The 15413-nt window shown below is 35.5% G+C and overlaps 1 protein-coding gene across 3 annotated transcripts in view; it reads left to right on the forward strand.

The window, feature by feature from the left end:
• LOC136033983 (orexin receptor type 2-like) overlaps positions 1-15413 on the forward strand; it is a 232175-nt gene that overhangs the window by 28594 nt on the left and 188168 nt on the right. For all 3 annotated transcript variants that reach the window (XM_065715015.1, XM_065715012.1, XM_065715013.1), the window contains one exon: positions 9059-9519. In XM_065715015.1, the coding sequence (XP_065571087.1) occupies positions 9082-9519 (438 nt within the window). In that variant the 5' untranslated portion in view covers positions 9059-9081. The remainder of the gene's footprint in view (positions 1-9058; positions 9520-15413) is intronic.

A 15413-nucleotide genomic window follows, 5' to 3' on the forward strand; every position in this document is an offset into this window, starting at 1 on the left:
TTCCTCACATTTTCAGGTAATAATTTTTCTTCGCGTATTACCGCCTCTGTTTCTGTTTCATGTTTTCTTATATTACCGGGTGTGCTCCTTACCGATTATATTCTTTGTACTCACACATCCGTTTCGTTATCTAGGTCTCCCTTATCTGGGAATAATTTCTTTTGAGTCAATATTTCTTTCTCCCTCTACAGGCTGTACCGGAGATCGTCCTATTTTTGAATTTCTTTTAAAGTCCCCCCCCCCTTCGCACGTGTCAGAAATTTCTATTTCACCCCCTGAAATATATATAGGGTTCCACTTGATGGTGAATTCCCTAGGACACTCTTAGCGGGAGTCGCATATAAATGTGAATTTGAAAACATTTCTTTTGTTTACCAAGGTAGCTTTTTTCAACCTCGTATCTAATTCTATTCATTTTGTTCCTTTCCTGACCTTGTATGAATCTTCTGTGTATCTGCCATTATTTCAAAATTCAGCTAACATCAAAATACTTCTTCAGTCTAAATGAAAATCCTTTTTTCCAATGTCAAACCTCCGGTATCCGTGAAACTTGTTATGACTAAATTTGCTGAATCTTTTCGCAAGCCAATTAGTTGCGTCATATAATCGAAAAAATTTATTTTATTCTAACTAGGCAACGCCCATTCAGATCTTCGTCATCTTTTTAATCGATTCCATCTTTTTCCCGCTATTTTTTATATGTAATCACAATCGAATACTGTGTGGGCTAAATTAAATCGTCTTTTTGGAAATCTTCTGATGACTATCCTTGACTGGCTGTCACCATATATTGGCAAAGAATGGTCACTCGGCACCACTTATTAGAGTGAAACCAACGCTGGCCCCAAATATAGTAACGGAATACCTCGCGGTCACCACTAATGTACCGCAAAAATAGAGTATGGTAATACCCTATTACGGTAAACCCTGTTCCAGGTTATGGTAACGTGATCGAACCGTCAAACGGGTCAAACTCTAGACCATGAGTGTCACAACCTGAGTCATCCTGAATATCTCTAGCTATCTCTGTGAATGGTAAACAAGCCCACATGTCGATATACTAATGATGGTCTTTTCTCGCGAACTTTTTCCCTAACGTGCCTGGGTTCCTGGAAATGTTATCTACGCGATTGTAGAAAATAACCCAATTGTATTCTTCCCAAGATTACTTTAACACAAATCTATAATCTCTGAAGATAGACTCCCTAAGCGGAGTTTCAATGCAGACTAAAAACTAAATTACTACTAGTTCTATACAACGAACTTTGCGTAGGGGTGGCCCTTCTTTTGGCCCTGGCCAATCAAATAATTCAAACTTCAAACCACTGGCTTGTTTTGAAAAATATCATCTTTTGGCCCGGATCAAGAAGACAAAAATACAATTTGGCTTGAAAGCTTAGTTATTGCAAAATCACTAACTCCAATGCTGTACTCTTCAGTTGAATCTGATGTCAGTTTTGAGGGCTTACAGGCTCTTAATTTAAATTCACATAATTTTTTTCAACTTTTGGTTATTAAGGGCCGTGCTTCGCTCATTACTAGGTTGCAGCTATTACTGTAACCATGAAACGTTAACGTTTATGTCATGTTTTACGGATTGAGGATGACATAATTTGCCAGAGAATATTGGCTACTCGTCTGGGGCCAAACAATCGTAGGTCGTTTTCAAATGTTTAAAGAAGAAGTAATTAGGAGAGAAAAAATTCAAGTATCATGGGAAGGGATGCAGAGGAAAGCTTTGAACAACTTGTGGTGGAGGATGAGCGAGCGCATTTGCGTTGGCCTAGAGTGACTTGGGATGTACTGAGTTGTTAGCATTAGTAGTAGTAGTAGTAATAGCATTAGTAGTAGTAGTATAAAAAGCAGTATTTTTGATACTAGTAGTGTTTTAGTAGTTATAGCTATAGTAGTAGTAGTAGTGGTAGTAGCAGCAGCAATATTTTTATTAGTAGTAGTAGCAGCAGTAGTAGTAGTAGTAGCTATAGTAGTGGTAGCAAACAGAAGTAGTACGGTTGCTTGATAATAAGCACAAATACCCCAAACCCCTTGTTTTAGTTGGTTGAGCCTCTTAATAAAATTCACATATCATTACATAATACCTTTTGATTACTGCAGCCAAGTTATTCGATATTTTGCAAGAATATTTGAGCTTCTACTTTCTTTTCTCCGTAATTCTCATCAAAGTTCCCAAGTTTGGAATATTCATCTCTTTATATTACGGACAGCAGTGTAATTTCTATTATTATTATGAGCTATACAATAGAAATGACATTCCTTGTGTAGGTGCTCTTTGGACGATATTAAAGAGAAACAATTCCAAGTATTTATTTTTGGACTAGTAGGGTATATAGGATGGGAGTTAGTTCAACTGATAATACTACTAACAAGTCACTATAGTACCAAGCTGCCTGGGGCCAGAACAGCTACACACGAGTCTCCTCCATCCCAAACTTTTCAAAGACTCCCTCTTTATTCCTCCCAAGAAGTTTTCACTTCCATTAAATCTTTCCTTGTGACATCCTACCACCCTGTTCAAGGACGACCTGCTTTTTGTTTGGCTATATTGGCTTTTATTGGCTTATATTGGCTTATATTGGCTATATTGGCTTTGGCTATATATTGGCTTTTGGTTGCCGACGGGGACGATATTTGGAACGTTTCGTCTACATGGTTGTATTTTTTTAGCTTCAGATTTGCCATATTTTTCTATATTATTAGAAATAGTTAAGTTACCCATAATCAAAGCATCAGTTCCTAGACCACAGTAGCTCTGAATTTGAAAGCAAATGAAAAAAAAAATGTACCAACGTATAAAATTTTCTGGACAAGTTTTGAACAAGAAAGTAAAGACTGAAATTTCAAATAACATAGAATGTAAAGTCTGAACTTTAAGGAAAAATTAAATTAAAAAAAGTTTTTTTAACTGCAAGTAAGGAGCGAGATTAAAACTTAAAACGAACAGAAATTATTTTATATATGAAAAGAGTTGTTTTCTCCTCAACGCCCCACTCTTTATGCTAAAGTTTGACTTTTCTCACAGCTCTACTTTTTAAAACAATAAAAAACTTTAGCGTAAAGAGCGAGGCATTGAGGAGAGGACAACCCCTTTCATATACAGAATAATTTCTGTTCGTTTTAAGTTTTAATGTCGCTCCTTAATTGCAGTTAAAAAAATGTTTTTTTTTATTTGTGAACGTTTTTTAATTAATGCATGTTTTGCTTTTGGCTCACCGCACATGAATAATTAAAACAAAATTTGTATATTGTTTTTTTTTTTGCTAAATGGCTTTCTCCTAGTTTTGATTGGAAGATTTTGATAAAAAAAATGGCGTGGGGGTGGAGGCCTAGTTGCCCTCCAATTTTTAGTTACTTAAAAGTGCAACTAGATTTTTTTTCGAAAGTTTTTGTTAGTAATAAACATACGTACCTTACGAGTTAACTTACGTAACGAACCTCTACATTTGTGTATTTTTATTACGTATATGAGGGGTTTTGCCCCCTCTTCAATACCTCGCTCTTTACACTAAAGCTTGAATTTTGTCCCAAATCCTTAAGAATAACCCCTGAATCACAAAGGTCATAGAATAAATAGTTAAAATTACTAAAATGCTTTAGCGTAAAGAGCAAGGTATTGTGGAAGAGACGAACCCCCTTATTTACGTAATATCTTATGTTTGTTTTAAGTTTTAATGCTGCTCGTTACTTCCATTTGAAAAATAAAATATTTATTTTCTCATTGTTTTTTTTAATAATGCTAGAAAATCCTGCACCCCCTTCATGGAAATTCTCTTCTCTCATGATAAATTTCTCCATGGAAAGATACTCCCACGTAACTCCCTCCCCCATGTAATTCCTTTTCGACTACGCTGAATAGAATGGTTATCGCAAAATTTTTATCCGGTCACTTGGGGAAAAAATGAGCGTGGGAGGGGGCCAAGATGCCCTCTGATGTTTTGGTCACTTAAAAAGGCACTAGAGCTTTTAATTTTCGTTAGAATGAGCCCTCTCGCGACATTCTAGAACCAATGGGTCGATACGATCACTCCCGAGAAAAAAAAACAACAAACAAACAAACATAAAATCTGTCTTCTGGCAAAAAATACAAAATTCCCCATTTGTTCTCTAATGCGCTGAATCTGGTGGTGTGATTTTCGTTAATATTTTATGACTTTTAATGGGTGTCTCCCCTACTTTCTAAAATAAGACAAATTTTCTCAGGCTCGTAGCTTTTAATGAGTTAAACTAAACTTGATGAAACTTAAATATTTAAAATCAGCATTAAAATGCAATTCTTTTGATGTAACTTTTGGTATAAAAATTGCGTTTTTTAGAGTTTCGGTTACTATTGAGCCGGGTCGCTTCTTACTACAGTTCATTACCACGAACTGTTTGACAATGGTCAAAGTTTGTAACTTGTAGCCCCTCCACTTGGGTCTGTGGGGGATTAAGTCGCCCTAAAAGATTTAATTATTAGGTTTTTCGATTATGCTAGACAAAATGGCTATATCAAAGTTTTGATCCAGTGCCTCTGGGAAAAAATTAGCGTGAGAGGGGGCCTAGGTGCCCTCCATTTTTTGGTAATTTAAAAAGGTCACTAGAACTTTTAGCTTCCGTTAGAATGAGCCCTGTCGCAGCGTTCTAGGACCAGTGGGTCGATACTATCACCCCTTGGGAAAAGCAAAAAAAAAAAAAAACAAACAAATAGACACGCATCCGTGATCTGTCTTCTGGGAAAAAACACAAAATTCCACATTTTTATAGATAGGAACTTGAAACTTCTACATTAGGGTTCTATGATACGCTGAAACTGATGGTATGATTTCCGTTAAGATACTCTGACTTTTAGAGGGTGTATACCCCTTTTTGAAAATAAGGCAAATTTTCCCAGGCTCATAACTTTTGATGGGTAGAACTAAACTTGATGAAACTTATATATTTAGAATCAGCGTAAAAAGGCGTTTCCTTTGATATATTTATTGGTATCAAAATTCTATTTCTTAGAGTTTCAGTTGCTATTGAACCGGGTCGCTCCTTACTACAGTTTATTACCACAAACTGTTTGACTTCACGGAAGAGAAAAACAGTTTGCCGCATTTTTAAAGGATTTTCGGAGGAGAGAAATTTTATCAATTATTTTTTTTGGCACTTCGCGATGTAAATGTGAGGTTAAGATATAAGTATTTTGTCCTTTACATTTTAATATTTTACTGTGTGTTTTTATTTATTTTTTTTCTATAGGTTTCCGTTTTTCTTTAGTTCGAAGTATTCTAACGATGAGGATGAAAAGGTGATTTTGGTTAACCAAAATCAAGAGAGTGAATAGCTTCACTTTAGTATGAAAATGGAAATGGAGGGTGCGGTGAAGATATAAAAATTTAAATAGTTGAAGTACAGGGTGTTTTTTCCCGGTCGAAATTAAGTTTAGAAGAATTTTTTTAGGCCCATCTTGCTTCGTGAGATAGAAAAGTAATCGTAGAGTTCTGACAGATCGAATTAAATTCTGCAATATTATGGAGGCTTGACCAAATGTGTCTAACTCAACTATATCATCGTTAGTACTTTATAAAAACTATTCGGTTTCATGTGCTTTATGCTAAATCTTGACTGTTTTTTGTTTTTTTTCGTTTCTGCAGGAACAACTTTACAACAACCCTTTTTTGCAACCACTTTAGAACGGGGGGATGAGAAAAGACCAGCTTCCAGGTTTAAAGAATAATTTTCCGTTCATTTCCAGTTTTAAAATTAACCTTTAATCTCCTACCGTTTTACTATTTTTCTCTGATCCACATCAAACTTAAATCCAAGAATCATTGTAGAACCGGTTTTTGCTTAGTTTCTTTCAGCTTAGCGTGAGACCAAAGCTTAACCTGGCAAAAACCGATGTGAGATTGAAAGTTAAAAATTGCTGTGCCAATGTGAAGAAAATTTATGAAAACTATGTAAACTATGAAAATAGCGACGAAGACGACATTGCCTTTCTATCACAAACACCAAAAACAAGAAGAACAATAGAAAATATTAATACTAATTTGTTTCCCACTTTCCTGAGAAATTCTCTATTGGTCTTCTTGTTTTTGGTGTTTAGATGTAAGCTTTGTAACTATGTATACTATGTAAAACTATGTAGCAGCCTCCAGGCTTAAGGAATAATTTCTATCCGTTCCCTTAAAATTACCTTAATCTCCTATGGAAAAACGTTGTTTTATGTTGCATTTAATTCGTATATAAATAAAAAGAAAAATAATTGCACAAAGTTAAGTAGTAAGCTCTCATTTGTCGCGAAAAGAACTCTCAAAACGACTAAGCTTAAAAGTTTTTACGGTGTATTGTACACCGTACCAAGAGTACGGTGTACTCTTGAATGGATCATCTCCCCAAACTCTCTTCTTTTTTCTACTGGTATTACGGATTTTATCATGACTGTGGCAACTAAGTGAGCAAGACTAATGGTTCCAAAGGAGGTGGAAATGTTTTTAAAAAGAAGAAAAATAATTTAGAGTTATAATATCTCAACAATAATGTATATATCTCGTTTAGTTCTAAATCCTGATTCGTGCAATTGACATTGGGGGGCCAAAGCCAAAGCATCTCACAATGTTTCCCAAGAAAGGCTAATTTAAGGCACAAGATAGATCGAGGAGAACGTATCAACTGGTTCCATCCGGAGAGGCATACTTACTTCATCAAGGAATAAAGACTTCATAAAGCTTTTTGAAAACTTCAAGAGACTAAAGACTTTATAAAGATTTTAAAAAGACATAAAACGACTCGTGAATGACATGTAATTTGAAATGTCTTTCAAAAAATAATGAAGCTTGAACACGAACCGAAAGAGATCACTGAAATCTGTTAAATATGGTTTAGCTGATACAAATTGAAATGAGAGCTGTGTTATTACGGTTGTTATAAAAAGAAGAAGAGATTTTACTTTCCTATAATTTTGTAATAAAAAATATTTTTCAGTATCAATGGTTAGGTCTACGACGTTTTTATATTGGCCCAATTAATTATTTGTTATTATGTATTTTTACCAGCCTTCAAATAAACTTATTGGCTCATTTACTCTTCTGTGTGAAATTTTAGGCCAGTAAAAACAACCAAAGAGTTTGAATCAAGAGATTTTAATCAGCAGTACTATGTTTCTTTTAATATACTTGTTCACGACGAATCCAGATATAAAGGTACCCATAGAAATGTTGCTGACGGTTGCAATAATTTATTTCTGTGCAATTAGCAGTCGTTAATGGACGAATTTGTAAACAAGTTAACTTTATTTTCCCCTTCCATTTTCTCCTCATTTTCTTTATGTGAACCGATCAAACAGTTCGTGGTAACTAACTGTTGTAAGGAGCGACCCGGCTCAATAGTAACCGAAACTCTAAAAAATGGAATTTTGATACCAATAGTTACATCAAAAAATTGCATTTTAATGCTGATTTTAAATATATAAGTTTCATCAAAATTAATCTTACTCATCAAAAGTTACGAGCCTGAGAAAATTTGCCTCATTTTAGAAAATAGGGGGAAACAACCCCTAAAAGTCATACGATCTGAACGAAAATCACACCATCGGATTCAGCATATCCGAGAACCCTATTTTAGAAGTTGCTCATTCTAACGGAAATTAAAAGTTCTAGTGCCCTTTTTTAAGTGGCCAAAAAATTGGAGGGCACCTAGGCCCCCTCCCACGTTCATTTTTTACCCAAAGTCACCGGATCAAAATTCTGAGATATCCATTTTTTTCACCATAGTCAAAAAACCTAATAACTATGTCTTTGGGGACGACTTACTCCCCCGCAGTCCCCGTGGGAGGGGCTGCAAGTTACAAACTTTTACCTGTGTTTACGTATAGTAATGGTTGCCAGGAAGTGTATAGACGTTTTCAGGGGGAAATTTTTTAGTTTGGGGGGAGAGCTGAGGGGAGGGGTTACATGGGAGGATCTTTCCATGGAGGAACTTCTCATGTGGAAGAGACTTTCAATGGAGGGGGCGCAGGATTTTGTAGCATTATGTTAAAAAACAAGGAAAAAATAAATATGAAAAGTTTTTCTACTGAAAGTGAGGAGCAGCATTAAAACTGAAAACGAACAGACATTATAACGCATATGAGGGTTTTACCTCCTCGTAATACCTCGCTCTTCACGCTAAAGTATTTTTAGTAATAAGAACTAGTTATTCTACGGCCTTTGTGATTCAGGGGTATTTCTTAAGGAATTGGGGCAAAATTTAAGCTTTAGTGTAAAGAGCGAGGTATCGACGAGGGGTGAACCCCCTCATGTACGCAATTAAAACATACAAATACAGAAGTTCGCTACGTAAGTTAATTCGTAAGTTACGTATTTTTTTACTTATGAAAACGTTCGTAAGAAATTAAAAATTATAGTTGCCTTTTTAAGTAATCAGAAAATTGGAGGGCAACTAGGCCTCCTCCCTCGCTCCTTTTATCTCAAAATCTTCCGATTAAAACTATTAAAAATCCATTTAGCCGACAAAAATTAATATGCAAATTTCATTTAATTATTAATGTGCGGAGAGCCAAGATCAAAACATGCATTAATTCAGAAACGTCCAGAAATTAAACAAAAAAAAACAAGTTTTTTTAAATGAAAGAAAGGAGCGACATTAAAAACTTAAAACGAACAGAAATTACTCCGTATATGAAAGGGTCTTTTCCTCCTCAACGCCCCACTCTTTACGCTAACGTTTTTTACTGTTTTAAAAAGTAGAGTTAAGAGAAAGAGTCAAACTTTAGCCTAAAGAGCGGGGCGTTGAGGAGGAAAAGCCCCTTTCATATACGGAGTAATTTCTGTTCGTTTTAAGTTTTAATATCGCTCCTTACTTTCATTTAAAAAAAACTTGTTTTTTTGTTTAATATTACTATAGATCAAACCAACAGACTCAAACAGCAAAAATATAGTGTGGATGGATCAAATTCGTGGTTGTTTGTTGTTGTTTCCATTATTTTATTTTTTTTTTTTTTCATGTAACTGCCAGTCATTGGTAATTTAAAAAGAGACAAAAAGCTGAATTTGTTATTTGATGAACACATTTCTTCCAGTTACACGAGAAATTGTCGTTATCATGGAGTTGAAATACATCTTCTCTACAGTACCATCAGACTACTATATGAATTTTACCTTTCACTTCAGATCAGGCAGTGAAGAACCTAGTAAGAACATCAGTAATTCTACCACATCTCCGTGCATTAACGACTTTTGTATCTCTGATGAAGATTATATCAATGAACTTCGGGATTATATATTTCCTGTTCATTATGAATGGGCCTTAATAGTACTGCATTGCATTGTTTTTATTGTTGGATTAACTGGCAATGCCTTGGTTTGTACTGCTTTGTACAGAAATCCAAGTATGAGAACAGTGACAAATATTATGATTATGAATTTATCCGTAGCAGATTTTATGGTGATTCTAGTTTGTCTTCCACCTACAGTTATTTGGGATGTGACAGAAACCTGGTTTATGGGTGATGTTCTCTGCAAAATTGTGCTGTATGTGCAGGTAATTTAATTTTCCTTTATACCCATACTTCCCTGGCTACGGTTTCTAAACCAATCTATAGTAGATTTTATGGTGATTCTGGTTTATCTCCCACCTCCATTTATTTGCGGTGCGACAGAAACCTGGCTTATCGGTGATGTTCTCTGCAAAATTGTGTTGAATGTGCAGGTAATTTCATTTTCCCTTATACCCATGTTTCCCTGGCTACGGCTTCCGATCCAATCTATAGCAGATTTTATGGTGATTCTGGTTTATCTCCCACCGCCATTTATTTGTGGTGCGACAGAAATCTGGTTTATGGGTGATGTACTCTAAATTGTGCTTTATATGCAAGAAATTTCATTTTCCTTTTTACCAATATCTCACTGGCTAAGGCTTCCAATTAAAAAATGAAAAAAAGAACAGACTTCACTTTCTAAGCAGCCATTGAATCCTAAAACTCTAGCACATATGTAAGAGGCGGGAAGCTTTGAGACACTAAGACCAAAAGATTGATCTTCCCAACCAAGGAAGATATATGGAAAATAGTAACCATAGGTGGCTCTAGTCTTCCGTGTGTGCAACATTTCAAAATGAAGTTTTTCATGGGTGCAACTAACTAAATTACGTGATTTTAGTTCTACTTTCGACAGGTATGAAAATCTTGGCATGAAAGGCCTCTTTTCAGTGAAAGGCCTTGCCAAATTTGCTTCACAACTTATAAAAATCAAATCTTGAGATAAGTTTTGAAAAGTGAAGAAACCTGGAGATCTAAGGAAGTTCCACTTTATAACCTACTGATGTAGGGGTTAGTTTGGCAACCAGTTCATGGTAGCTTTGTACTTTTATTCAGAAAGGGTTCATTTAAATCAGCACCTGTTATTATCTTTATGTTTAATGTGATTATTCTTTTTAATTACTGTTTGTTCTGGGCTTCAATATTCTTTCATAGTAAAATATTATCGTTTTAAGTTTGAATTTATATAGGACTACAGTTCTTCTCGCCTGAAATTTTGAAATGGCTCTTTATTTTGCTTTGAAAACTCCTTTTTCTGAGAGTTTTTCAAATTAATTACTTGAAATGCTCAAATCTTCAAAACTTCTGACCTAGAAGTGTTTCTATGCAGACCCACAGACAATGTCCAAGATTACCCAAATAGTGAATTTCAAACAAAGGCTTGAAGATACATATTAATAGGAAGGTGGGTATATTTCAATTTTTGAAATTAGAGTCATCATATTGTTCAATACAATTTTTGCGCGCATTTTGTTAATATTAAATAAAAAAAACTAGTTTTTTTTTACTGAAAGTAAGGAGCGACATTGAAACTTGAAACGAACAGAAATTACTCCGTATATGAAATGGGTTGTCCCCTCCGCAATCCCTCGCTCTTTACGCTAAAGTTTTAATTGTTTTAAAAAGTAGAATTGTGACAAAGAGTCAAACTTTAGTGTAAAGAGCGAGGGATTGCGGCGGGGACAACCCATTTCATATACGGAGTAATTTCTGTTCGTTTTAAGTAAATGGCTATCTCAAAATTTTGATCCGTTGACTTTGAAAAAAAATTAGCGTGGGAGGGGGCCTAGATGCCCTCCATTTGTTTTGGTCACTTAAAAAGGGCACTATAACTTTTCATTTCCGTTAGAATGAGCCCTCTTGTGACATTCTAGGACCACTTGGTCGATACGATGACCCCTGGGAAAAAAAAAAAACACGCACCCGTGATTTATCTTCTGGCAAAAAATACGAAATTCCACATTTTTATAGATAGGAGCTTGAAATTTTTACTATAGGGTTCTCTGGTACGCCAAATGCGATGGTGTGATTTCGTTAATATTCTATGACTTTTAGGGGGAGTTTCCCCCTATTTCCAAAATGAGGCAAATTTTCTCAGGCTCGTAACTTTTGACGACAAAGACTAAATTTGATGAAACTTATATATTTAAAATAAGCATGAAAATTCAATTCTTTTGATGTAGGCTATCTTTAAGGATCAGAATTCCTTTTTTTAGAGTTTCGTTTACTATTGAGCCGGGTCGCTCCTTACTACAGTTCGTTACCCCGAACTGTTTGATTTGATTCAAGATTTATAACGGTTCTTGAACTAAGTTTTTGATTCAACCAAATTTTTTAGATAGTATACTTGAAAGAAGCATCCCGAGAATGCTCAAAAGATCAAAAGTGAATATTAATGGATTAATGGAGTAAGAAAATATATATACATCAAAGTTATCACTTAGCCTCGTCTATAAATGATTATTTAAACTCTTTTATTCGTGATTTTGACCGAAAAATTTACGTGGTGTGTTGTAGTAAAGTTTATATTCTGACGACCTTGATTCACATAATGGCTTTTAAATGAGTTTAACACCAAGGTCATTATTCCCTGAAAGTCCAAACTTGATACCCTAGTGACTTTTGAGACATTTTGTATGTTTTTGTGGTCTTATATACCGTGAGGTAAAATTGCTTAACAATTATTATGACGGAGTGTTCTAAACTTACCCTGAAAGTTAGAACTTTAATACCGTGAGCTGTCCTTGAGATATTGCAAATGCGTCTTTTTAAAAAACTGGATGCACAAAGTATCCTTTGATTTATTTAAACATACCCCTCAACATTCCTCGAAGTTTCACTTCAGTACACAAGAACTTTTTGAACACATTCAGAGTCAAACATTACCCCTTTTCATAAGGAACATGTAATTAAAAAAGGATAAATTGTAAAGTTTATAGTCCTCACCCTAGGGACTTTGGGGGAATTGCATTCCCAGGACCATAGTTACTAGACCTTTTTGCTGTTGTGAACAAAATTGCCTTTCAAAATCTTGATCAGTGCTGAGGTGAGGGGGATATACAAAAATGGCAAAGAAAGAGCCTTGTTGCCCATTAACCATTTTTCAATATCCCCCTCAACATACCCTATATGTTTCAACTTAATGCACTCGTATGCTCCTTAGATATTTACAATACGCCCTTTGATAACTAGCATACATATAGTATGTTTTGATTGGGTTGGGGATTCCTCTCCAAGGCTATGGAGTGTTATACAATCCCCATAGGCATAATTTATTTGACTTTTAGAGTATTAAATATAAAAACAAGTTTTTTAGCTGAAAGGGCTGCTTCCTCTTCAACGCCCTGCTCTTTACGCTAAAGTTTGACTCTTTCTCTCAACTCTTATTTTTAAAACAGTAAAAAATTTAGCATAAAGAGCAGGGCGTTGATGAGGAAGCAGCCCCTTTCATATACGAAGTAATTTCTGTTCGTTTTAAGTTTTAATGTCGCTCCTTACTTTCAATTAGAAAACTTGTTTTTTTTTTTATTTAATTTCTGAACGTTTTTGAATCAATGCATGTTTTGACTTTGGCTCTCCGCAGAGGAATAATTAAAACGAAATTTGCATATTTATTTTTTGGCTAAATGGCTTTCTCATAGTTTTGATCGAATGATTTTGAGAAAAAAGGAGCGGAGGAGGAAGCCTAGTTGTCCTCCGATTTTCTGGTTACTTAAAAAGGCAACTAGAACTTATAATTTTTTACGAATGTTTTTATTAGCAAAAGATGACCCCTGAATCACAAAAGCCTAAAATAAATAGTTGAAATTACTAAAAATACTTTAGCGTAAAGAGCAAGCTATTAGGAGGAGGTGGGCTCCTCATATGCGTAATAGTTTATGTTTGTTTTAAGTTTTAATGCTGCTCCTTACTTCCAGTTGAAAAAACTTTTTTGCAATTATTTTTTCATTGTTTTTTTAATACTGCTAGAAAATCTTGCGCTCCCTTCATGGAAATTTTCTTCCCCCATGACAAATTCCTCGATGGAAAGTTCCCCGAACATATCCCCCTCTTCTCAACCCCTCCCCCCAACCAAAAAATCCCCCTGAAAACGTCTGTACACTTCCCAATAACCATTACTATATGTAAGCACTGGTCAACGTTTGTAACTTGTAGCCCCTCCCACGGGGACAGTGGGGGAGTAAGTCGTCCCCAAAGACAAAGTCATAAGGTTTTTTGACTACGCTAAATAAAATGGCTATCTCAGAATTTTGATACGTTGACTTTGGAAAAATAATTAGCGTGGGAGAGGGCCTAGGTGCCCTCCAATTTTTTTGGTCACTTAAAAAGGGCACTAGAACTTTCATTTCCGTTAGAATGAGCCCTCTCGCAACATACTAGGACCACTGGGTCAATAAGATCACCCCTGGGGAAAAGAAAAACAAAAAAAAAACAAATAAACACGCATCCGTGATCTGCCTTCTGGCAAAAAAATACAAAATTCTACATTTTTGTAGATAGGAGCTTGAAACTTCTACAATAGGGTTCTCTGATACGCTTCGTTAAGATTCTATGACTTTTAGGGGGTGTTTCCCCCTATTTTCTAAAATAAGGTAAAATTTCTCAGGCTCGTAACTTTTGATAGGTAAGACTAAACTTAATGAAACTTATTTATTTAAAATCAGCATTAAAATTGAATTCTTTTGATGTAGCTATTGGTATCAAAATTCCATTTTTTAGAGTTTTGGTTACCATTGAGCCGGGTTGCTCCTTACTACAGTTCGTTACCACGAACTGTTTGATCGGACAACTTGGCCATTTCGAAATTTTGATCGAATGTTTTGGAGATAGGGGGCTGCTAAAGTGGGCTTAGGATGGAAATTTGCAGCCATCCAACCACTTTAATCATCCCCCACAACATATGCAGGAAGTTTTCCACTCAATACCCTCGGCCGTTGTTAAGATATTACTGGTCCAACTGTTTGATAAAATGGAAGCAAACAGAATCTTTGGGGGCATGGCTTTTAGACCTTTTGACTACTCTGAAGAAAAACGATATGATTACAGAATCTTGACAATTATTAAGGAGAAGGGAAACATAAAGGAAAAAACGTGGAGAGGCTGGCTGCCCTTTAGTCTGTCTTCAACTTCCCCTCCAACTGCACTGAAAGTTTTAACCTAATTCATTCTTCCGTTGCTTAGGAGTTGTTGATATTTCCATTTTCACAATCAACAAGGGCAAAAAGTATTTTTATTGTGTTTTTCATCCGTATCAAAATTTCCTTAAAGCTTCACCTTAATATACTATGTTTTTTTTAAGATCCAGGATGAAATATTCTTTAAAAAAACTTATATCTCAGAAATGGGCAACTTGTAAAGATTACAGCGCTTGCTGGATCGGTGGTTGCCACACTAGGAGACATGGTTATTTGGCCTTAAAAACATTTTGAAAAAAAGGCTATCTCAGAACTTGATCGCTTTCTTTTGGGGACAAAACGATGCAGGGCAGGGGGCAGGTTTCCCTCAAGTTACTTTTGAATCTTAAGAATGGCGTTAGTACATTTAATTTGCAATCGAAAGAGCTTCTTCCAAAGTTTATCCGATAATTACCTCGACATGAAATTCCTCTGGGGAAAAACAAATAAATAATAATATATTAAAGCCCTATGGCATTGCCTTTGACTTAAGCAGCTGAGTAGAAATTTCAGTTTCCCTTCTAATGAAAATCCGAAATTATCTAGGTGAATGAGGGAGAGGATTTTCCGGGAGTATTTGGGTATTTTCCGTGGGAGCCGCACAATGGTATAATTTTCTGGACAGGGAGGGGGACTATTCCACGGGTATAATTTCCCAGGGGATCCTCAGAACGGAAAACGCCACCTAGCACCGGTTTTTTCCTACAGGCATCGCTAAAGCGTTATCTTTGACAGGTAATCTAAAAAATTAATCCGATGTTATATTTGACTGTGGGGCATCCTTTGCCATATTTATATGTTAAAGGAATGGTAGAGTAACGTTTTGTCTGTTTCTCCCTTCAAAATAGTATTAGAGCTTAGAATTTCCTAATTAAGTAAGCCCTTTGCGTCTTTCTACGACCACTTACTCTATATGATGGTTACCAAGAAAACAAGAGCTAAGA

Source organism: Artemia franciscana, chromosome 12 (assembly GCF_032884065.1).
Source record: "Artemia franciscana chromosome 12, ASM3288406v1, whole genome shotgun sequence".
Lineage (NCBI taxonomy): Eukaryota > Metazoa > Arthropoda > Branchiopoda > Anostraca > Artemiidae > Artemia > Artemia franciscana.